The following is a 15,787-nucleotide window of genomic DNA, read 5'->3' as shown; positions in this document are numbered from 1 at the left end:
GTGCTGTTCAATAGGGATCAAAGGTCAGGAGACTTTTTTTAGAAGAGGTGATGCTGTCCCTTTAAAACAGGCTCGGAGGAAGCTTGTTCTGATCTCTGATTGGACGAGCTGAGGCCTGTCTTCAGAAATCAGAGTAATCCTGGGTGATTTTATCCCACTCCACTTCCCTAAATCTGCTGCTATTGCTGCTTTGCATGGGGATTAAAGGGCCGGCAGTGGATTACGTAGATGCTGTTGCTGCAGAGCTCCCTCAAGTCTCTTCCATTCCTGCAAGGCACATAAGCTAGACGGGACCCAGTGATCACCTTGGCAGCCATGGGGCAGCTTCTTCCGAGTTTCCCCTCTCAGTAACTCCAGCATATTCTTTGCAAACTTTTATCTGCAGCTGTTAGGTGGGAGGCTGTGCAGTCCCAGTGGAGCTTTTCTCCATTTGGACTGGGACGGTGTGGACTGACGGCACAGGGTGGCAGCAGCATGCAGGCTTAAGTGTCCCCAGGACTCTGCTCCCCAACCCCACTCCCCTGCAAGATACCATGCTGGGGCCTGTCTGGACAGTGCTGGGACCTCCATAAAGTGGCAAACGTGGCTGGGAATCTCTATGTCTATACAACTGGTCCTGTTGCTGATGGTCTTTGCCTGGAGGATGGTGCCAGGAGCCATTCTGTGGCTTTTCCTCTCACTCAGCTGCCTCCTGCCTTCTGCTAAGTCCCAGGCAAAGATACCACTGGAAACGTAAGTGTTTCCCCCATGCCTCGTACCCCTTTACCCACATACTCCTCTGCCCTCAACGACCCTCTGCCCTTCACTGTCTATTTCCCTCTTCTGCTACTAGTGCCCCAGTCCCCACTCTGCCATTCATCATCCCTTTTCGCTCAGTGTTCCTTTATCCCCTCTCGTAACCAGCACCAGTCCCTTCCCTTAAAGAGACACCCACCTCCCCACCTTTCAGAGATGTCATTTGTCTGGGGGACGACAGAGCTTTAATTGTACTTTTTGCATGGAATATTTCTTTGACCTGATTTTTGCCGTAGATGCAAAATCTCACTTCACCACCAGGTCCAAGCCACATTGGGAATCATTCCCATGGACCTGGGCTCACAGACAGAAAAGGATTGTTCTTAAAGTGTATAGAATAGCCTAGTGGACTGGGACTCAGAAGACCTGAGTTAAAGTCTCTGCCACTGGCCTGCTCAGCAGGGCCGGCTCCAGGCACCAGCTTGCCAAGCAGGTGCTTGGGGCGGCCACTCCAGAGAGAGGCGTCACGTCCAGCTATTCGGCAGCAATTCGGTGGACAGTCCCTCACTCATGTTCGGAGCGAAGGACCTCCCGCCGAATTGCCACTGCAGATCATGATCACGGCTTTTTTTTTTTTTTTTGCACCGCTTGGCGCGGCGAAAACCCTGGAGCCAGCCCTGCTACTCAGTGACCATGGGCCAGTCATGTCCCTCCCCATGCCTCAGTTTCCCCTTTGATAAATTGGGGATAATGATACTGACCCCCTTTGTGTAGTTCTTTGAGATCTGAAAATAAAAAGTACTAGATAAGAGGTAGGTGTTATTATTTATTGTAGGCTCTAGTCCATTTCCTCAGCTCCCAGAAGGAGCAGGCAAACATGGTATAAAAACAGCTTCTGATCTCCGGGGGCAGCTGGAGACCAGTCTGGTTGCTGGGACAAATTTGAGCCACCTCAGAGGTGCACTTATTTTATGCGGGTGTGTAACATCTTCCTAGGGCAGGGCTGTAGCACTGATGCTCTGTGATATGTCTGAAGTACTTGAGTGAAGATGTGTCATTCTGGCCATCTTTATACATAAGAACCAATTTGTCTTACTGTTCCTAGTACTTCTATATAGTACTGGTACTATCCCCTTACACTGGCTATGTATAATATTACTCCAAAGGCTTACACAGCAATGACTATTATGCACACATGTGCAGTATACGTATGCACTGTACACACACATACATATTTTAGTGTAGGGTGGCATGCCGGTCATATCACCTCTCTCTGTTTCCTTTCCCTATTTGTAAAATGGGGATTATGACTCTAATCTTCCTTTATAAAATCCTGTGAAATCTGCAAATGAAAAGCATGTTAGAAGTGCAAATTCTTCATAGCATTAATTGTATTGTGTGTGCACTGCATTTGTATGCAGGTTTTCAGACATGTATCTGTGCATGGACTTTTTACACAAGGGTTTTATGTGTATACAGACTTGTGCATGTGCCATACTTGTGTGCGTGCGTTTGGGCATGCACTCTGAGGGGAAGGGGAGTGCGTGTACCTCTCCTCAGCGTCATGGATGGCTAGCCCAGGGCTGACACCATGCTACAAAGAAAGTCCTGCATTGGTGACGAATCTTTCTTTGGCAGGTTGCCATGATACTAACATCTGAATATATAGAGTTAAAAGTATTGGACCTTGCTAAGCTGATTTAAGCAACTTAACTACTTTAAGGTTAAAAATATATTGGTGTAGAATTTTTTATGCTACAATTTGTTTGAAATGGAAGAGATTTGGATATTTCTGCATTACTCGGAGGGAGGAAAATCTGCTTCTCATGCGATGGCTGAAAGAAATGACATTGTGTTGGAGAAACAGTTACATGAACTAAAGTATTGAAGAAAGCTTACGTCTCTTTCTGAGATCAAGAGGAGTGTTTTGCATTCAAACAGCTCAAGGCCTCTCTCAAATAGACCCAGAAAGATTCCATCCGTGGAATCCTTCATGTATTTACCAAGAAACCCACACATTCATCGCCACCTTTGGGGGCTTAACTCTGAGCATCTCATAACATTTTATCATGGACTTTATCCTGGCTGCTGCACGATGAAATCTTAATAATTATGCCCCAGATCCCTAAGTGGCCCCCTCAAGGATTGAACTCACAACCCTGGGTTTAGCAGGCCAATGCTCAAACCACTGAGCTATCCCTCCCCCCTATAGCTTAATAATTATGGTTATTAAATCACAATAACCAGGTAGCTACTGACATTTCAAGGCTTTCCCCCCCAGAGGGACAATTCTGCATATTATCTGGGGTTCTGGGAACCGGCAGTCACAGAAGTTTTGATGCAATCTGGTGAATATGAGTTTGGTTCTTTATCCTCTTCTCTCAATCATCTAACAAAGACAACTACCTCAGATTCACCAAAATGCACCGAGCCCTCCAGCAGCCCCCAGGCTCCTGGCTTATGTGAAAAATAATTGTCCATTGGCTGTCTCAGTGCCCTTCTTGGGTCCCCATTTATTTCTGACCCCTATTTACCTACAGGAACCTCCCTTTTACATTGCTCTGATGAGAAGTCCCTGTATGCTGCCAGTTGCCTGACCTATGGATATGGCTACACTTGCAGCTGAACAGCGCTGTGAGTTAAACCTGTCTTCGTACAGCTGAGTAGGGAAAGCGCTGCAGTCTGTCTACACTGACAGCCGCCAGCACACTGTCGTGGCCACATTTGCAGCACTTGCAGCAGCATTGGGAGTGGTGCATTATGGGCAGCTATCCCACAGAGCACCTCTTCCCATTCTGGCGCCGGGGGTTGTGGGAAGGGGGTAAGGGGTGCGGGGCATTCTGGGTCCTGTCCCAATGCCCCGTGATGCATCGCTTCGCATCCCAACGATCCCTGTGTTTCCATCCACATTTGGCATCATCTTTCAATGCCATCTTTCAACGGTTTCTGTGCAGCGCGGTCTGTGTTCCATTTCGGTCTGCGGGAAATGGAGCCTGAAATGCTGAGGGGAATGCTGACGGGTCTCGCCAGCACGTCATGTTTGGCAGTCGAGCTAGTCCTTAAGATCCAAAGTGACAGTGAGGTGTTCGACGATGATATCAAGGAGTCCGACGATGATATTGAGTCGTGTAACGCGTACAACACGAAATTGCTTGTGGCATTCACGGACATGCTCAGCACTGTGGAACACCGCTTTTGGGCTCGGGAAACAAGCACCGAGTGGTGGGATCACATCGTCATGCAAGTCTGGGATGACGAGCAGTGGCTGCAGAACTTTCAGATGAGAAAAGCCACTTTCATGGGACTGTGTGAGGAGCTCGCCCCCACCCTGCGGTGCAAGGACATGAGATTGAGAGCTGCCCTGCCGGTGGAGAAGCGGGTGGCTATTGCAATCTGGAAGCTGGCAACTCCAGACAGCTACCAATCGGTCGCTAACCAGTTTGGAGTCGGAAAGTCGACTGTTGGAATCGTGTTGATGCAAGTTTGCAGGGCCATTAATCGCATCCTGCTCAGAAGAACTGTGGGGGGAGGGATAGCTCAGTGGTTTGAGCATTGGCCTGCTAAACCCAGGGTTGTGAGCTCAATCCTTGAGGGGGCCATTTAGGGATCTGGTGGAAAAATCTGTCTGGGGATTGAGAGCAGGGGGTTGGACTAGATGACCTCCTGAGGTCCCTTCCAACCCTGATATTCTATGATTCTATGACTCTGGGTAACGTGCAGGACATTGTAGATGGCTTTGCACAAATGGGTTTCCCTACGTGTGAAGGGGCAAGAGATGGGACGCATATTCCTATTCTGGCACCAGCCCACCCAGCATCCGAGTAATCGGAAGGGGTATTTCTCTATGGTTCTCCAGCTGCTTGTGGATCACCGTGGGCGTTTCATTGACATTAACGCAGGTTGGCCCGGAAAGGTGCATGATGCACACATCTTTCGAAACACTGACCTGTTGAGGAAGCTGTGGGCCGGGACTTTTTTCCCAGAGCGGAGGATCACAGTAGGGGAAGTCGAATGCCTATTGTGATCCTTGGAGACCCCGCTTACCCATTAATGCTGTGGTTCATGAAACCCTACACAGGGAGCCTTGACAGAAGCAAGGAACGGTTCAACTACAGGCTGAGCCAGTGTCGAATGACTGTGGAATGTGCTTTTGGCCATTTAAAGGGCCACTGGCGATCTCTGTATGGGAAGCTGGACTTGGCCGAAAACAGCATCCCCGCGGTTATATCCGCTTGCTGTTCCCTCCATAATATTTGTGAAGGGAAGGGTGAAAGATCCAGTCAGGCCTGGACCGCTGAGGTTCAACATCTGGAGGCTGAATTTGCACAGCCAGAGAGCAGGGCTATTAGAGAGGCCCAGCACGGGGCTGCAATGATTAGGGATGCCTTGAGGGAGCAATTGGAGGCTGAAAACCAGCAGTAATGTCTGGTGCCCTGCACGGGAGTGAAGTGCAGTGGTTCCAATGTTAGTAGGAATCTGTGTTTGCTAAGCTGATTTGTAGTGCCTGTTTCTTTCCTGGGCTAAGGTATCTTTTACTTTATGCAATAATAAAGACTGTTTTCAAAGCCAAAAAATCCATTTATTGAAAAGAAAATGCATTTATGAAAAGAAACACAACTGCTTGGGAATCAGAAAGGGCAAGGGGGTAGGGTGCGGAATGGTACAATCACAGATTTGCGTATGTCCTGTCTGGAGTGCTGTGCAATGAGTGCAGCACTTCAGGATAGCTATACTGCATGGTGATGGGGGTTGAGTGCAGAGGGTAAGGTACGTAGTTTTCAGGGCTGGGTAGTGAAGATACAGGTGTTGGAGGCAGCTGGTGGCAGTAAGAAGCCGGATGTTGGGGAAAGTGGGTTGGAGGTAACATGGGGGCACAAGGGAAAGAGTTTTGGGACAAGGGCTGCAGGGTGGGGGTGGGCGCGGTAGTGCTCCACCTGCATGGCTATGAGCGCCTGGATAGAGTCCGCTTGGCGCTCCATGATGCTTATAAGCCGATCCGTGCTTTGCTGCCGGTGCTCCGTGCTTCACTGCTGGTGCGCTGCGTTTTCCTGGTGGATCCTGCTTTCGCTCTCCCTCCACTCTTGCACTTTTTGATTCTCTTTAAGAGATTGATGCATCACTTGTTGCAGCATCTCTTCTTTGCTTTTTCGCGGTCTCTTCCAGAGTTTTTGCAGTCTCTCAGCCGGTGATAACACGGAAGGCTGAGATCTCAAGGTTGCACCTGTAAAGGCAAAATGCAACACTTAACAGAGGCAGCATTGTTTATACCAGACGGAGTAATGATTCCCCCGCACTTAAGGAGGGCACACACAGTCTACACAATAGCATAATTTTCCCGTCCCAAAGAGAGTGCACATAACCGACGAGAGCCCCAAAATGGTGAGTAAGGGGGACTGATTGTTTCAGGGCTGTACTGTCCTCTGGGTTTCTGTGACTTGGGGAGAGCCAACAGCTGCAGGGGGAACCTACACTGAACACTGTCCCAACATTTTCCACAGGAGTTCATCCTGGAAGATATCTCGCTGTTGAGGGTGACCTGGGAAGCAAGGGAGGGTCTTCTACTGCAGTGCAGCTTCCGCCCTGGCTTGCCTGTGTGCAGCAATGGTCCCCCCGCCCCTGGTGGCACAGTGGCACGGACACATTAGCCTGACTGGGACAAGGACCACGGTGGCTCTCCCAAGAAACCTGCGCAAGCGCATTGCCCACGTTCTGGATGAGACTTTTGAAGAGATTACCAAGGCTGATTACCGCGATGTGATAGACCGCATCAATGCGCTATTCCGCATCTAGGCATGCATGCAGCCCTAACCCTCCTCTCCCAAAGAGCCCACACTGAAAAAATTCCTTCCTGACAAAAAAAGCTGCTAATCGGGAACCTGCTCTTCTGTTTGTCTTCCACCAAGTACCGGCCATTGCGACTGGCTACCTTTCTCCTGGCTCGAGGAGAGCTCCCGGCTCTGCATGCCTCCAGGGATTCCGGGGTGTCTCTCCCCGCCCCAGCACCCTCACTCCCGCTTTCCTCCTCTTCCTCTTCCTTCTCCCCCCACTCTGAAGTGTCCATGGTGGTGCTTGGAGTTGAGGTGGGGTCACCCCCAAGTATCGCGTCCAGCTCTTTGTAGAATCGGCAGGTCATGGGGTGGGGGAGCACCCGAGCGGCCATTTGCCTTGCAGGCTTTGCGGTAGGCATTCCGCAGCTCCTTCACTTTAATCCTGCACTGCAGTGCGTCCCGGTCATGGCCCCTTTCCATCATGGCCCTTGATATCTGCCCGAAGGTATCGTAATTCCTACGGCTGGAGCGCAGCTGGGACTGGACAGCTTCTTCCCCCCAAACACTGATAAGGTCCAGCAACTCACCATTGCTCCATACTGGGGCTCGCTTGGCGCATGGAGGCATGGTCATCTGGAAAGATTCGCTGATAGCACTCCACACCTGGCTGAGCAAACAGGAAGGGGATTTTTTAAATTCCCTGGGGAATATAAAGGGTGGGTCTGACGGTTGGTCATCTGAGGCCAGGGCAGTAGAGTTCGAACTGATGACCAGAGTGGCTAGAACAGGCATTGTGGGATACTGCCGAATACTTCTGGAGGCCAATCAGAGCACATTGGGCGGCCCTACTCTTTATTCCTCTCGGGGAGGTGGAGTACCAGCAGCGCTGTAGCCGCAGAGATACAGCGCTGTACGTGCCTTGCCAGTGTGGACGGGGAGTGAGATACTGCGCTGTACGCGGCTTTATTGTGCTGTAACTCGCAAGTGTAGCCAAGACCTCAGTCTCTCTTATAATTGTCCCTAATGAGTCTTCTCATGCCTTCCCATGGCTCTTCTCTTCTTTCTGGTCTTCCATTTGTCACCCTGTAGTTCCCCATCTCTGTCCCCATGACTCCCCCTTTCCTTTCTATCCCCATGCTTCCCCCTAACTCCCTGGCCAGCACTGTCCTTCTCTTTGCCTGCAGGAAATGTAGATTCTCCAGCACCCCAAGTGCCACACGTAGCTTCAAGAAACCCAGCAGAGAGGCAGCCAACAGGGCTAGGGAGGCAGCCAGAGAACAGTCAATGGAGATGCTGCTGTGCTCTGAACACAGCTGTGCCACAGCTGCCTGCCCATTGCCACAGTCCCAGGATATTTCCTGGGAGTCTGCAGCAGTATTTCCAATCCCAGGCATTCAGAAATCCTGGGATTGGCTTAAAAATCATATCGTTTTTTTAAAAACAGTAATTTCAGGTTCTTTTATTTATTTCCCGGTGATGGAGCTTTTAGGGTTCACATTTTCAAGCTTTTCTTTTGCAACTGTGAGGGCTAGAAACTTTTGTTTCTTCTCTTTCTAATGAAAGCTCTGAGATTCTCATGCAATCACATGATTCCAGGAGCCCTGGCTTTCAGAGCAAACACCAAATATCACAAGACTTGATAAAATCAAGAGAGACAGTAACACTGCTGCAGTTCCCTGGGCTGGCTAGGCAACCTCCCAGAAGCCCTATGTGTAGCTTTCCTATCATCATCATATGGGTGGGTAAGCAGCTTTTGTGACTGTTAGTAAATTTTCAGGCCAACATTAAATGGCTTGTAGAGACAAATTGTTAAATGAGCTGCTTCAGGGAGCTATTGAGTTAAATAATGAGATAAGGGTAATCAGATCTCATGCTTCAGGACATCAGCTGATCACCATAAGGGTTTGGAAGGAATTCTTCCCCACCCCTGTCTATTACACAATAGGCAAAGTGTTTGTTTTTAGCTTTTCTCTGGCCAGAAGCAAGCTAGTGGGCTTGTCAGAATAAGGGTCTGAGATGGGAAAGTGAATCCTGTCTTCCTAGCGAATTCAAATATTCGGTATTGTTTTCAGGGTATAAAAAAAAAGATGACTGTGGCTGACAAAACAGGATGCAGAAACCAATAAACTGACCATAAAAGCCAGAAATACCGAGTTGCTTCCATTGACTTCAGTGGGAGCAGGATCACACACAGGGGTTAAAAAATGGATGTCTCAGTGCTTGATTTACCATGCCATTGCACTAGTTTTTTATGGTGGTGGAATGCCATTGATTTTGATTGCATTATACTGTACTGGCCTTGCAAAGAGAAGAATCAGGCCCTCTGGGTTTAAAGTTTTCTTAGAACTGGGAAGAATCCCACTGAAAATTATAGGTAAGAATCTGTACTCCATAAGCAACTGGTTTGTTCCGATGAGTGGAGACAGCCATGTGTTCTATAAAAAAGTAGATACCTCTTCAGTGAATCCCTGTAAAAGGAACTGAGTGTAGGTGGAACATCCTAACATAATTCCTGATTAAGTATTCTGACAATTACTGCAGCCATACATGCTAATTTGGGGAGGAGGCAATATCTTTATGCTCAGCCTGCATGTCACCACCCTTATGATCTCTGTGTGGGATTGCTATTGTCTATTATTTGTAGGATGGCATACATGTGCATGGTACTTGACAGAGAAATAAGATTTGACCCAGAATCTGCTCCCAGTTTACACCCGTGTCAGTCCAGCATACCTTCACTGAAAGCAATTGCATGCCTTGGATTCACACTGGAGTAACTGAGATCACAGCCTGGCTCATTGTCCCTACCCCAAAGAATGCATGGTCTAAAGGCTGAATCCTGAGATCCTTACCCTGTTATAACTCAGCTTTTGCTTGGTCTTTACTCAGGCAAACTCCTGTTAGAGTCAATAATGACTGAATAAGAACCCCAAAACTTGGCACTGTTAAAACAGCCTAATGGTAAGGAAAGACCAGGGTGCAGAGTGGGCCACAGAGATGATGGTTTCCCACTACTGTTGCATGTTTCACTAGCAGTTCAAAAAGAAAACATGTTAGCACTTTTTCTACTGTGTCATAGGTGTGCTTGGTGATTTGCATGCATAGGGAGACGGGAAGTGATACATGCCTGCATGACTGTTGCCCTTTGATGCAGCTTATCTACCTGATGTGCTAATACTGCTGGTTTTCCTCTTTTTCCACTTTAGGGTGAAGTCCTGGGCAGATGCCTTTGGTGGGGAAATATATTCCATCATGACAAAGTATTCAGGCTCGCTCCTCTTACAGAAGGTAGGCTATACCTGCAATGAGCTTTGCTGGTTTCAGATTTCCCTCCTCTGTATCTTCTCTCTCTGTGTGTGTCCTGGGGATCGACTGTAGAAGGGCAACACTAGGAAATCTTCACTAACTTTCAAGACCATTTGGATTCATTTCCCAGTCCCTACCCTCTAACTTTCATTGGTCCAGGTGGACTTTGCCCCTCTCTCTGATGCTTTCATTGGCTCACTAGCCACTTCGGACTCAGAATTGCCCTCCTGGCTTTTCATACTATCCATGGGCACTGTTCACCTTTCTCCTCTGACCTCATATCCACCTTTTTCCCTTAATGACCATATTCACTCTTCTCCTCCCTTCTTAACTGCATATACGTCTACTCCCCCACCTGCTCACTCTACTCCAATATTGCCTTCCTCTCTGTTCCCTGGGCTTTCCCAACTGGGGCTCTCTTGTTTATTTGTACTTCCTCATCTGTCGTCCTCCCACTGTTCCACTGAGTCACTTCCCTCTCTTTAAATCTTGCTTTAAAATTTGATTTTCCTCTTTAGTTTAGGACTGATTCTCTGAAGGACGTTGTGATGCCATTTCTGAAAGCAGCTGTATACCACTAGATTGCCTTGGAATAAAGAATTGCTCACCCTACCCTGCCCATCATGCACAGTTCTTTAATCCATGCCCCTGCAACTTCAGCACAGGAATAGCAACCTTCATACCCTCCACTTCTTGAAATTCCAGCTGCTAGGAACATCCTGATTGGCGGCAGCTGGCATAAATGGGTCCAGCTCCAGTGACTTCAGTGGTGTTTGGCCCATTTGCACCAGCAGAGAATTTGGACCACCTTGTTTGTTTTGCTCGGTCCATGAGCTCAGGTAGGAAATGCTGGCACTGGAGAAGCACAGCAAAAATCTGTCTCAAGTTTCTGCTGGAATTAATCAGTTATGAACCAGCACGTAATTATCTGAAATAATTATCTTGCTTTGGTCAGGCTAGCTCCTCTTTTGCTGTCCATGAACTTTGGAGTGATTGAGTTTCAATCACAGAAGGCTAATTTGAAGTGTGTATGTGTGAGTCTGCCTGGGACGTAGTATATTTTATATGGAACAGGCCAATGCAGAAGCTAGATGGGGGGCGGGGGGAAAGTGTTCATTGAAATTGCCAGGGGACAGAGTTCTCATCAGAGTCCTGGCAGAGAGGCAGTTCCATGAGCCAGATAAGAAACCAATCACACTCTTCATGAACTCACACACAGTGACTGTGCATGTAGGTAGGTTAGGCGTTAGCATGGAAAGCAGTGAGCACCAGACCTGCTTCTTGATCATTGCCATTCCCCTGGCTCTCATTGCCAGAGAGTGGTGGGAGGGAGTTTCTCTGTTCTGATTCAGATCTTCCATCTGTGAAAATCAGCCTCTTTCCATATGGCCACACTCTCGGCTGACTGCCGATGGCTCATTGGCTTGGATGGCCTCCGTATATAGTACTGAGGGTGGGCCTTTGAAAGTGCTCAGCACTGGCCTGTCCCCGCTCCCAGTGAAGCTAATTGTAAATTGGGGAGCAGGCTTCAGCCAGTGCTGAGCATTGTTGAAAATCACCCCCAAGTGGCGGCATGAGCCTGCTGGTGCAATCAGTCTCCCTGTGTTCTGTTTCCAGGCAATAGGTGTCTGTGGTGGAACCTGGAGCCCCTAGTGGATGACAGATATGTAGCCCGGTTATCATCCTCTTTGCCCAATCTACCAGGGGACTCTGCTCCAATTCTGGCCTAGTAGATAACCCATTTCTGGGAATAGGGAGAAGTGAGAGTAGTTTCTACACCAGTTTCTATATTGTAGAAAGGGCTAGTGCTAAGATGCTGTGTCATGATGGTGTGTTTTGTGATAGTGGAAGGCGTTCAGTGCAAGCACACCCAGTAACCTGGGACACCATTGCTTTCCCTACCTGTCCCTGTCTGCTATAGACAGCTTGAGGAGGGGAGGGGAGGGATGATCACGTGCAACTTTGACTCCGCCCTTTGTGCTGCAAGCACAGTTTTACCAATCAGCCTCTTTTTGGTGCTGCTGGAGAGGACAGGGCTCAGTACGAGCACCGCAGAGCCCATCTGAGAGGATGGATTCTTTCCTCGCACCCACCATCCCTTCTCTCTCCTACTTCCCTGCATCTTTTCTTTGCACCAAGCCATAAATTGCCCTTCACTCCTTCTACCTGTTTACATTTTGCCCTCTTTCTACTGATGGAGCCACTCCTGTGCTGCAGCTACAAAAGGGACAGAATGTCGTTCCATTCACACTTCCTCACCTTTCTACTGGACCCTCTGGAAACTCCTTCTCTAGTGTGTTCCCTTCTGTCTGATGCAAGAACAGATTCCCTCTCTGCCTCCTTGGCTATGCTTGTCTGATAAATGTCCTCTGGTCCTTTAGCATGAGTCATCTACACTGATCGTTAGTCCTGTTCATGAGGAGCATACATGTGCCACATTGGAATAAAATGCATCCAGACCCTTCATTGCCCAATTCTTACCCAGCAGTGATGTGATACCAAAACAGGCTGAAGTCAGGCCTTTAGTAGCGGTGATGATGGTTGCCCATTGCCAACTCTTCTATAGTGTCACCAGCTGATGGAAGCAGCTTCTGGCAGGTATCCAAGTTTCCTTTGGACCTAGAGAAGCCATTCAAATGGAAGCTATTTGCTTTCTGCTGGGACCTCCGTCTCCTGTGATGTCACAAGGTATTTGCCCCTTGTTATGATCTTCATGGAAAGACTGCAGGTGTGAATTTTCCATCGGGTTCTATAAGCTTCACCATCTCTGTTAAGGACTGTGATAAAATGCTGCCGTCTTTGTTTCCACTGCTCCATCAGAACCAACCAATACTGCTCTTGTGGCTATTTCTGCTCAGAGGTTAAAGGCTTCCACCTTCCTTAAAGTCAAAGGGGTTGTTCCTTGACAAACCCAGTGTTATGAGAAGCAGTGTGGTCTGTGAAAGGCAGTGTGGACAAGTTACTATGAGCCAGGATATGTAGGTTCTATTCCCACCTCAGCCATTGGCTTGCTGGGTGACCTTTCACCTCTCTGTGCCTCTATTTCCCCTTTGTCTGTCTTGTCTATTTAGACTGTAAGGTCTTTGGGAGAGGAGCTGTACAGAACCTAGCACAACAGGGCTCATAGATGCTACTTCTAACAATAGCAGTCACCATGTTCAGATCGTCAATAAAAGATTGCACCAAATCCAGCAAAATCTTATGTGTGATTCTCTCAGAGACAAGACAATTGATTTCTGACTGAAAGACAGTTTGATTCTGACCAGCAAATCAAGCCCAGGATTCATGCAGCAGGGGTGGCACCTTTCTTTCCCTGATAGAGGACAGAGCACTCTCCACCCACGAATAGCCACATTTCATCTGCTCCCGTCAAAGATACTGAGCAGTGCACTGATAGAGAGAAGGCGGTATCTGCCTCTCTCTTGTGCACGATGCAGACCTGCTACACTGCATGCAGATGGACTGGGCTTTGCTTGAAATGGAATTCTTGATGTCAGAGTGGGACACTGGTTCAGTGGCGTCTCAGGGGAAGAATGCCACTCATTGAGTCACCATTGTCACTTCCTGCAGGAACTGGTTTTGATTTCTGACCCAACACAGCCCTACATACTCTCTCCTTCTCTGAGTCATCTCCCCAAGTCCATTTCTTACCCAGTTTAGACATTACTAGAGAAATACACATGCAGCTCAGACAAGTCAGAATTACCTCTACCCCCCTTGCTCCCTCTCGAATCCTATTTATTTTTCCCCTCTCGTCCTGGGGTTTTCCCCTCTCTTCCTGCTGTGCCCATTTCCCCAGGTCTTTCCTCATCTTCTATCCTGTTAGGAAACTCTAGATCAAACACCATCTTCGCTAATAAGCTTCTTAAAGCAGATAAGCTTGAAGGACTTCAATCTGCATGCTTGAGCTATAGCTGTGGAGAGAGAGAGATTTCATGAGGCTAAGATCAGGTATCCTCCTAATGCAGTAATGTGAACAAACCTCTTGAGATAGGTGAAACTTGTTTTCAAAGAGGCCAGACCTACAAAGAACTTTGATGTAATCCAGCACCCGCACACACACACACACATGTGCACCCAGACTCAGGTTATGTTAAGGCAGGGGATTTGAATGCACAGAAGTCAGAAAATTCAAATTCAAGAGTTTCCAAAGCAACGTTATCGTATTTGAGCTACATGGCACATTTCACACATGAAATATTTTGGCTTGCTGCTACAGCATTATAGGTATTTGGAGCGCTTTGCAGACAAATACAAGGACAGTCCCTTCCCCAATGGATTTACAATGCAGAGGCCAAATCCTGGAGTTTTTTCTCAATGTTTGCTCACTCCTCACTCAGGCAAAACTCTTATTGAAGTCAGTGGGAGTTTCGCCTGTGTAACGACATAGTAAAAACCTGAGTAATAACAATAAGGACATCAGAATTTGGCCTTGCATTAGGAGCTTGATATATTTACAATGTAACGAAATTCCCATTGCTATTAGCACCATAATTTTTCGTTTCATGCCTTTTCTATATTTAAATCTTCTATTTCATTAATTAACATTTTGCATTGAATTTCATTGGCAGTTTTTGCTTGCTTTTGTTGTTTTAAAGAGAGGAAAACTAATAAGGCATTCCTATTGCAACCCACAGCCCCTGCTTCCAATCCTACTGGATACTGCCAACCTGCACCCATCCCACGAGGCCCAATAAAGCCTTAGGCTGTGTTAGAATTATGATGACACCAGAAAGCAACATGGAGCCCCATTCCTCAGCTAGCAGCGAGCCAGGAACCAGCCAGGACAATGGTCACAGCAAATTTTACATAGCCACTAAAGGATGCTTAAAAATTGATTTGCTCTGGTCTGCTGAAATCTCCATTGCAATGCGTTGGCTCTGCTGTGGGAACAGTGGCAAAGCATACATCTTCTTTAGCTTTGGTGGTTCCTTTTCTGTGAGAACTTAAATGGGACTTAAATGGTTCACAGGCCTTTTGTGTTCAAAGGGATGAATTTCATACAAATTGCTTTCACCCAAAGAGAGAAATTACTTTAAATTAGTCATTTCTTTTCTTAAGAGTAGTAAAATCCATGTGCATTATGCAATAAGTAATACTTTCTAATTCCTGATAACTTCTAGTAATTACATAAAAAGGGCTGGTTCATTCCTCCCCACTGAAAAATCCATGGGAGGAGAAAGCATAGCAGAAGGCCCAGAAAACTCCATGAGGCTGACAAAGTACATTTGAAGGGCACAAAAAATCCAGGCTTTGTTTTTCTATGGCTTGTCGAGTGTGCCGGCTATATAGTCTACCAGCTGCTCTCTGTTATACAACAGCCACTGCTGAGAATTTCAGTGACCACAGAACCCAGCCACATCATGAAAAACTTAGTTGTTCATGGTCTGGAGGACATGTGGATCAGGATTTGACCCTAAGTAATTGAATTACTTACTATTGTTTTTACTGAGAAAAGAGAGCTCAATGACGGTGAAATCCTGGCTCCATTGAAGTCAATGGAAAAACTGCCATTGACTTTAATGGGCCCAGGATTTCACGCTTACTAGATTTAGTTAATTAGAAATTGAAAAATGAATATGTTTCCTAGAACCAATTCCTGCTTTCCTTTGTGGCTAAACCCCGTTGGCTTCAGCTGGAGATGAGACTGAGTAAGGAGATTACTAAATATTGCAGAATGGCCAGAACAGACAAATTAAATAATGAATGTTAAGTGATTTTGCTGGGTGAGGGTGGAATGTCTTTCTCTGACTTAAGTAGTGGCACTGTCAGTGAGTTATGCAATGCTAAGTACTTCAGTGGACTAAATTTCATGGAGGTTGGAACAGGAACACGTATTTGGCAATGTAAATCACTTCACAGGCACAGCAAAGGATACAGAACTCTGGGACCTCAGCCTCCCCAACTTGTGCTGAAGGAGAATCCCAATTAGTTGTTACCATGGTTTTAAAGGAGAGATGTAGCTTATGAACATAGGC

The 15,787-nt window shown here is 47.3% G+C and overlaps 1 protein-coding gene across 1 annotated transcript in view; it reads left to right on the top strand.

Moving 5' to 3' along the window:
• Positions 1-643: 643 nt before the first annotated feature.
• Positions 644-15,787, top strand: part of CACNA2D4 (calcium voltage-gated channel auxiliary subunit alpha2delta 4) — a 155,081-nt gene continuing 139,937 nt past the window's right edge. The window contains exons 1-2 of the mRNA XM_034758909.1: positions 644-732; positions 9,710-9,791. Of these exons, the coding sequence (XP_034614800.1) occupies positions 644-732; positions 9,710-9,791 (171 nt within the window). The remainder of the gene's footprint in view (positions 733-9,709; positions 9,792-15,787) is intronic.

Source organism: Trachemys scripta, chromosome 1 (assembly GCF_013100865.1).
Source record: "Trachemys scripta elegans isolate TJP31775 chromosome 1, CAS_Tse_1.0, whole genome shotgun sequence".
Taxonomy (NCBI): Eukaryota; Metazoa; Chordata; order Testudines; family Emydidae; genus Trachemys; species Trachemys scripta.
Note: the sequence above shows the minus strand (reverse complement) of the source record. Positions and strands in the feature narration are given on the sequence as shown.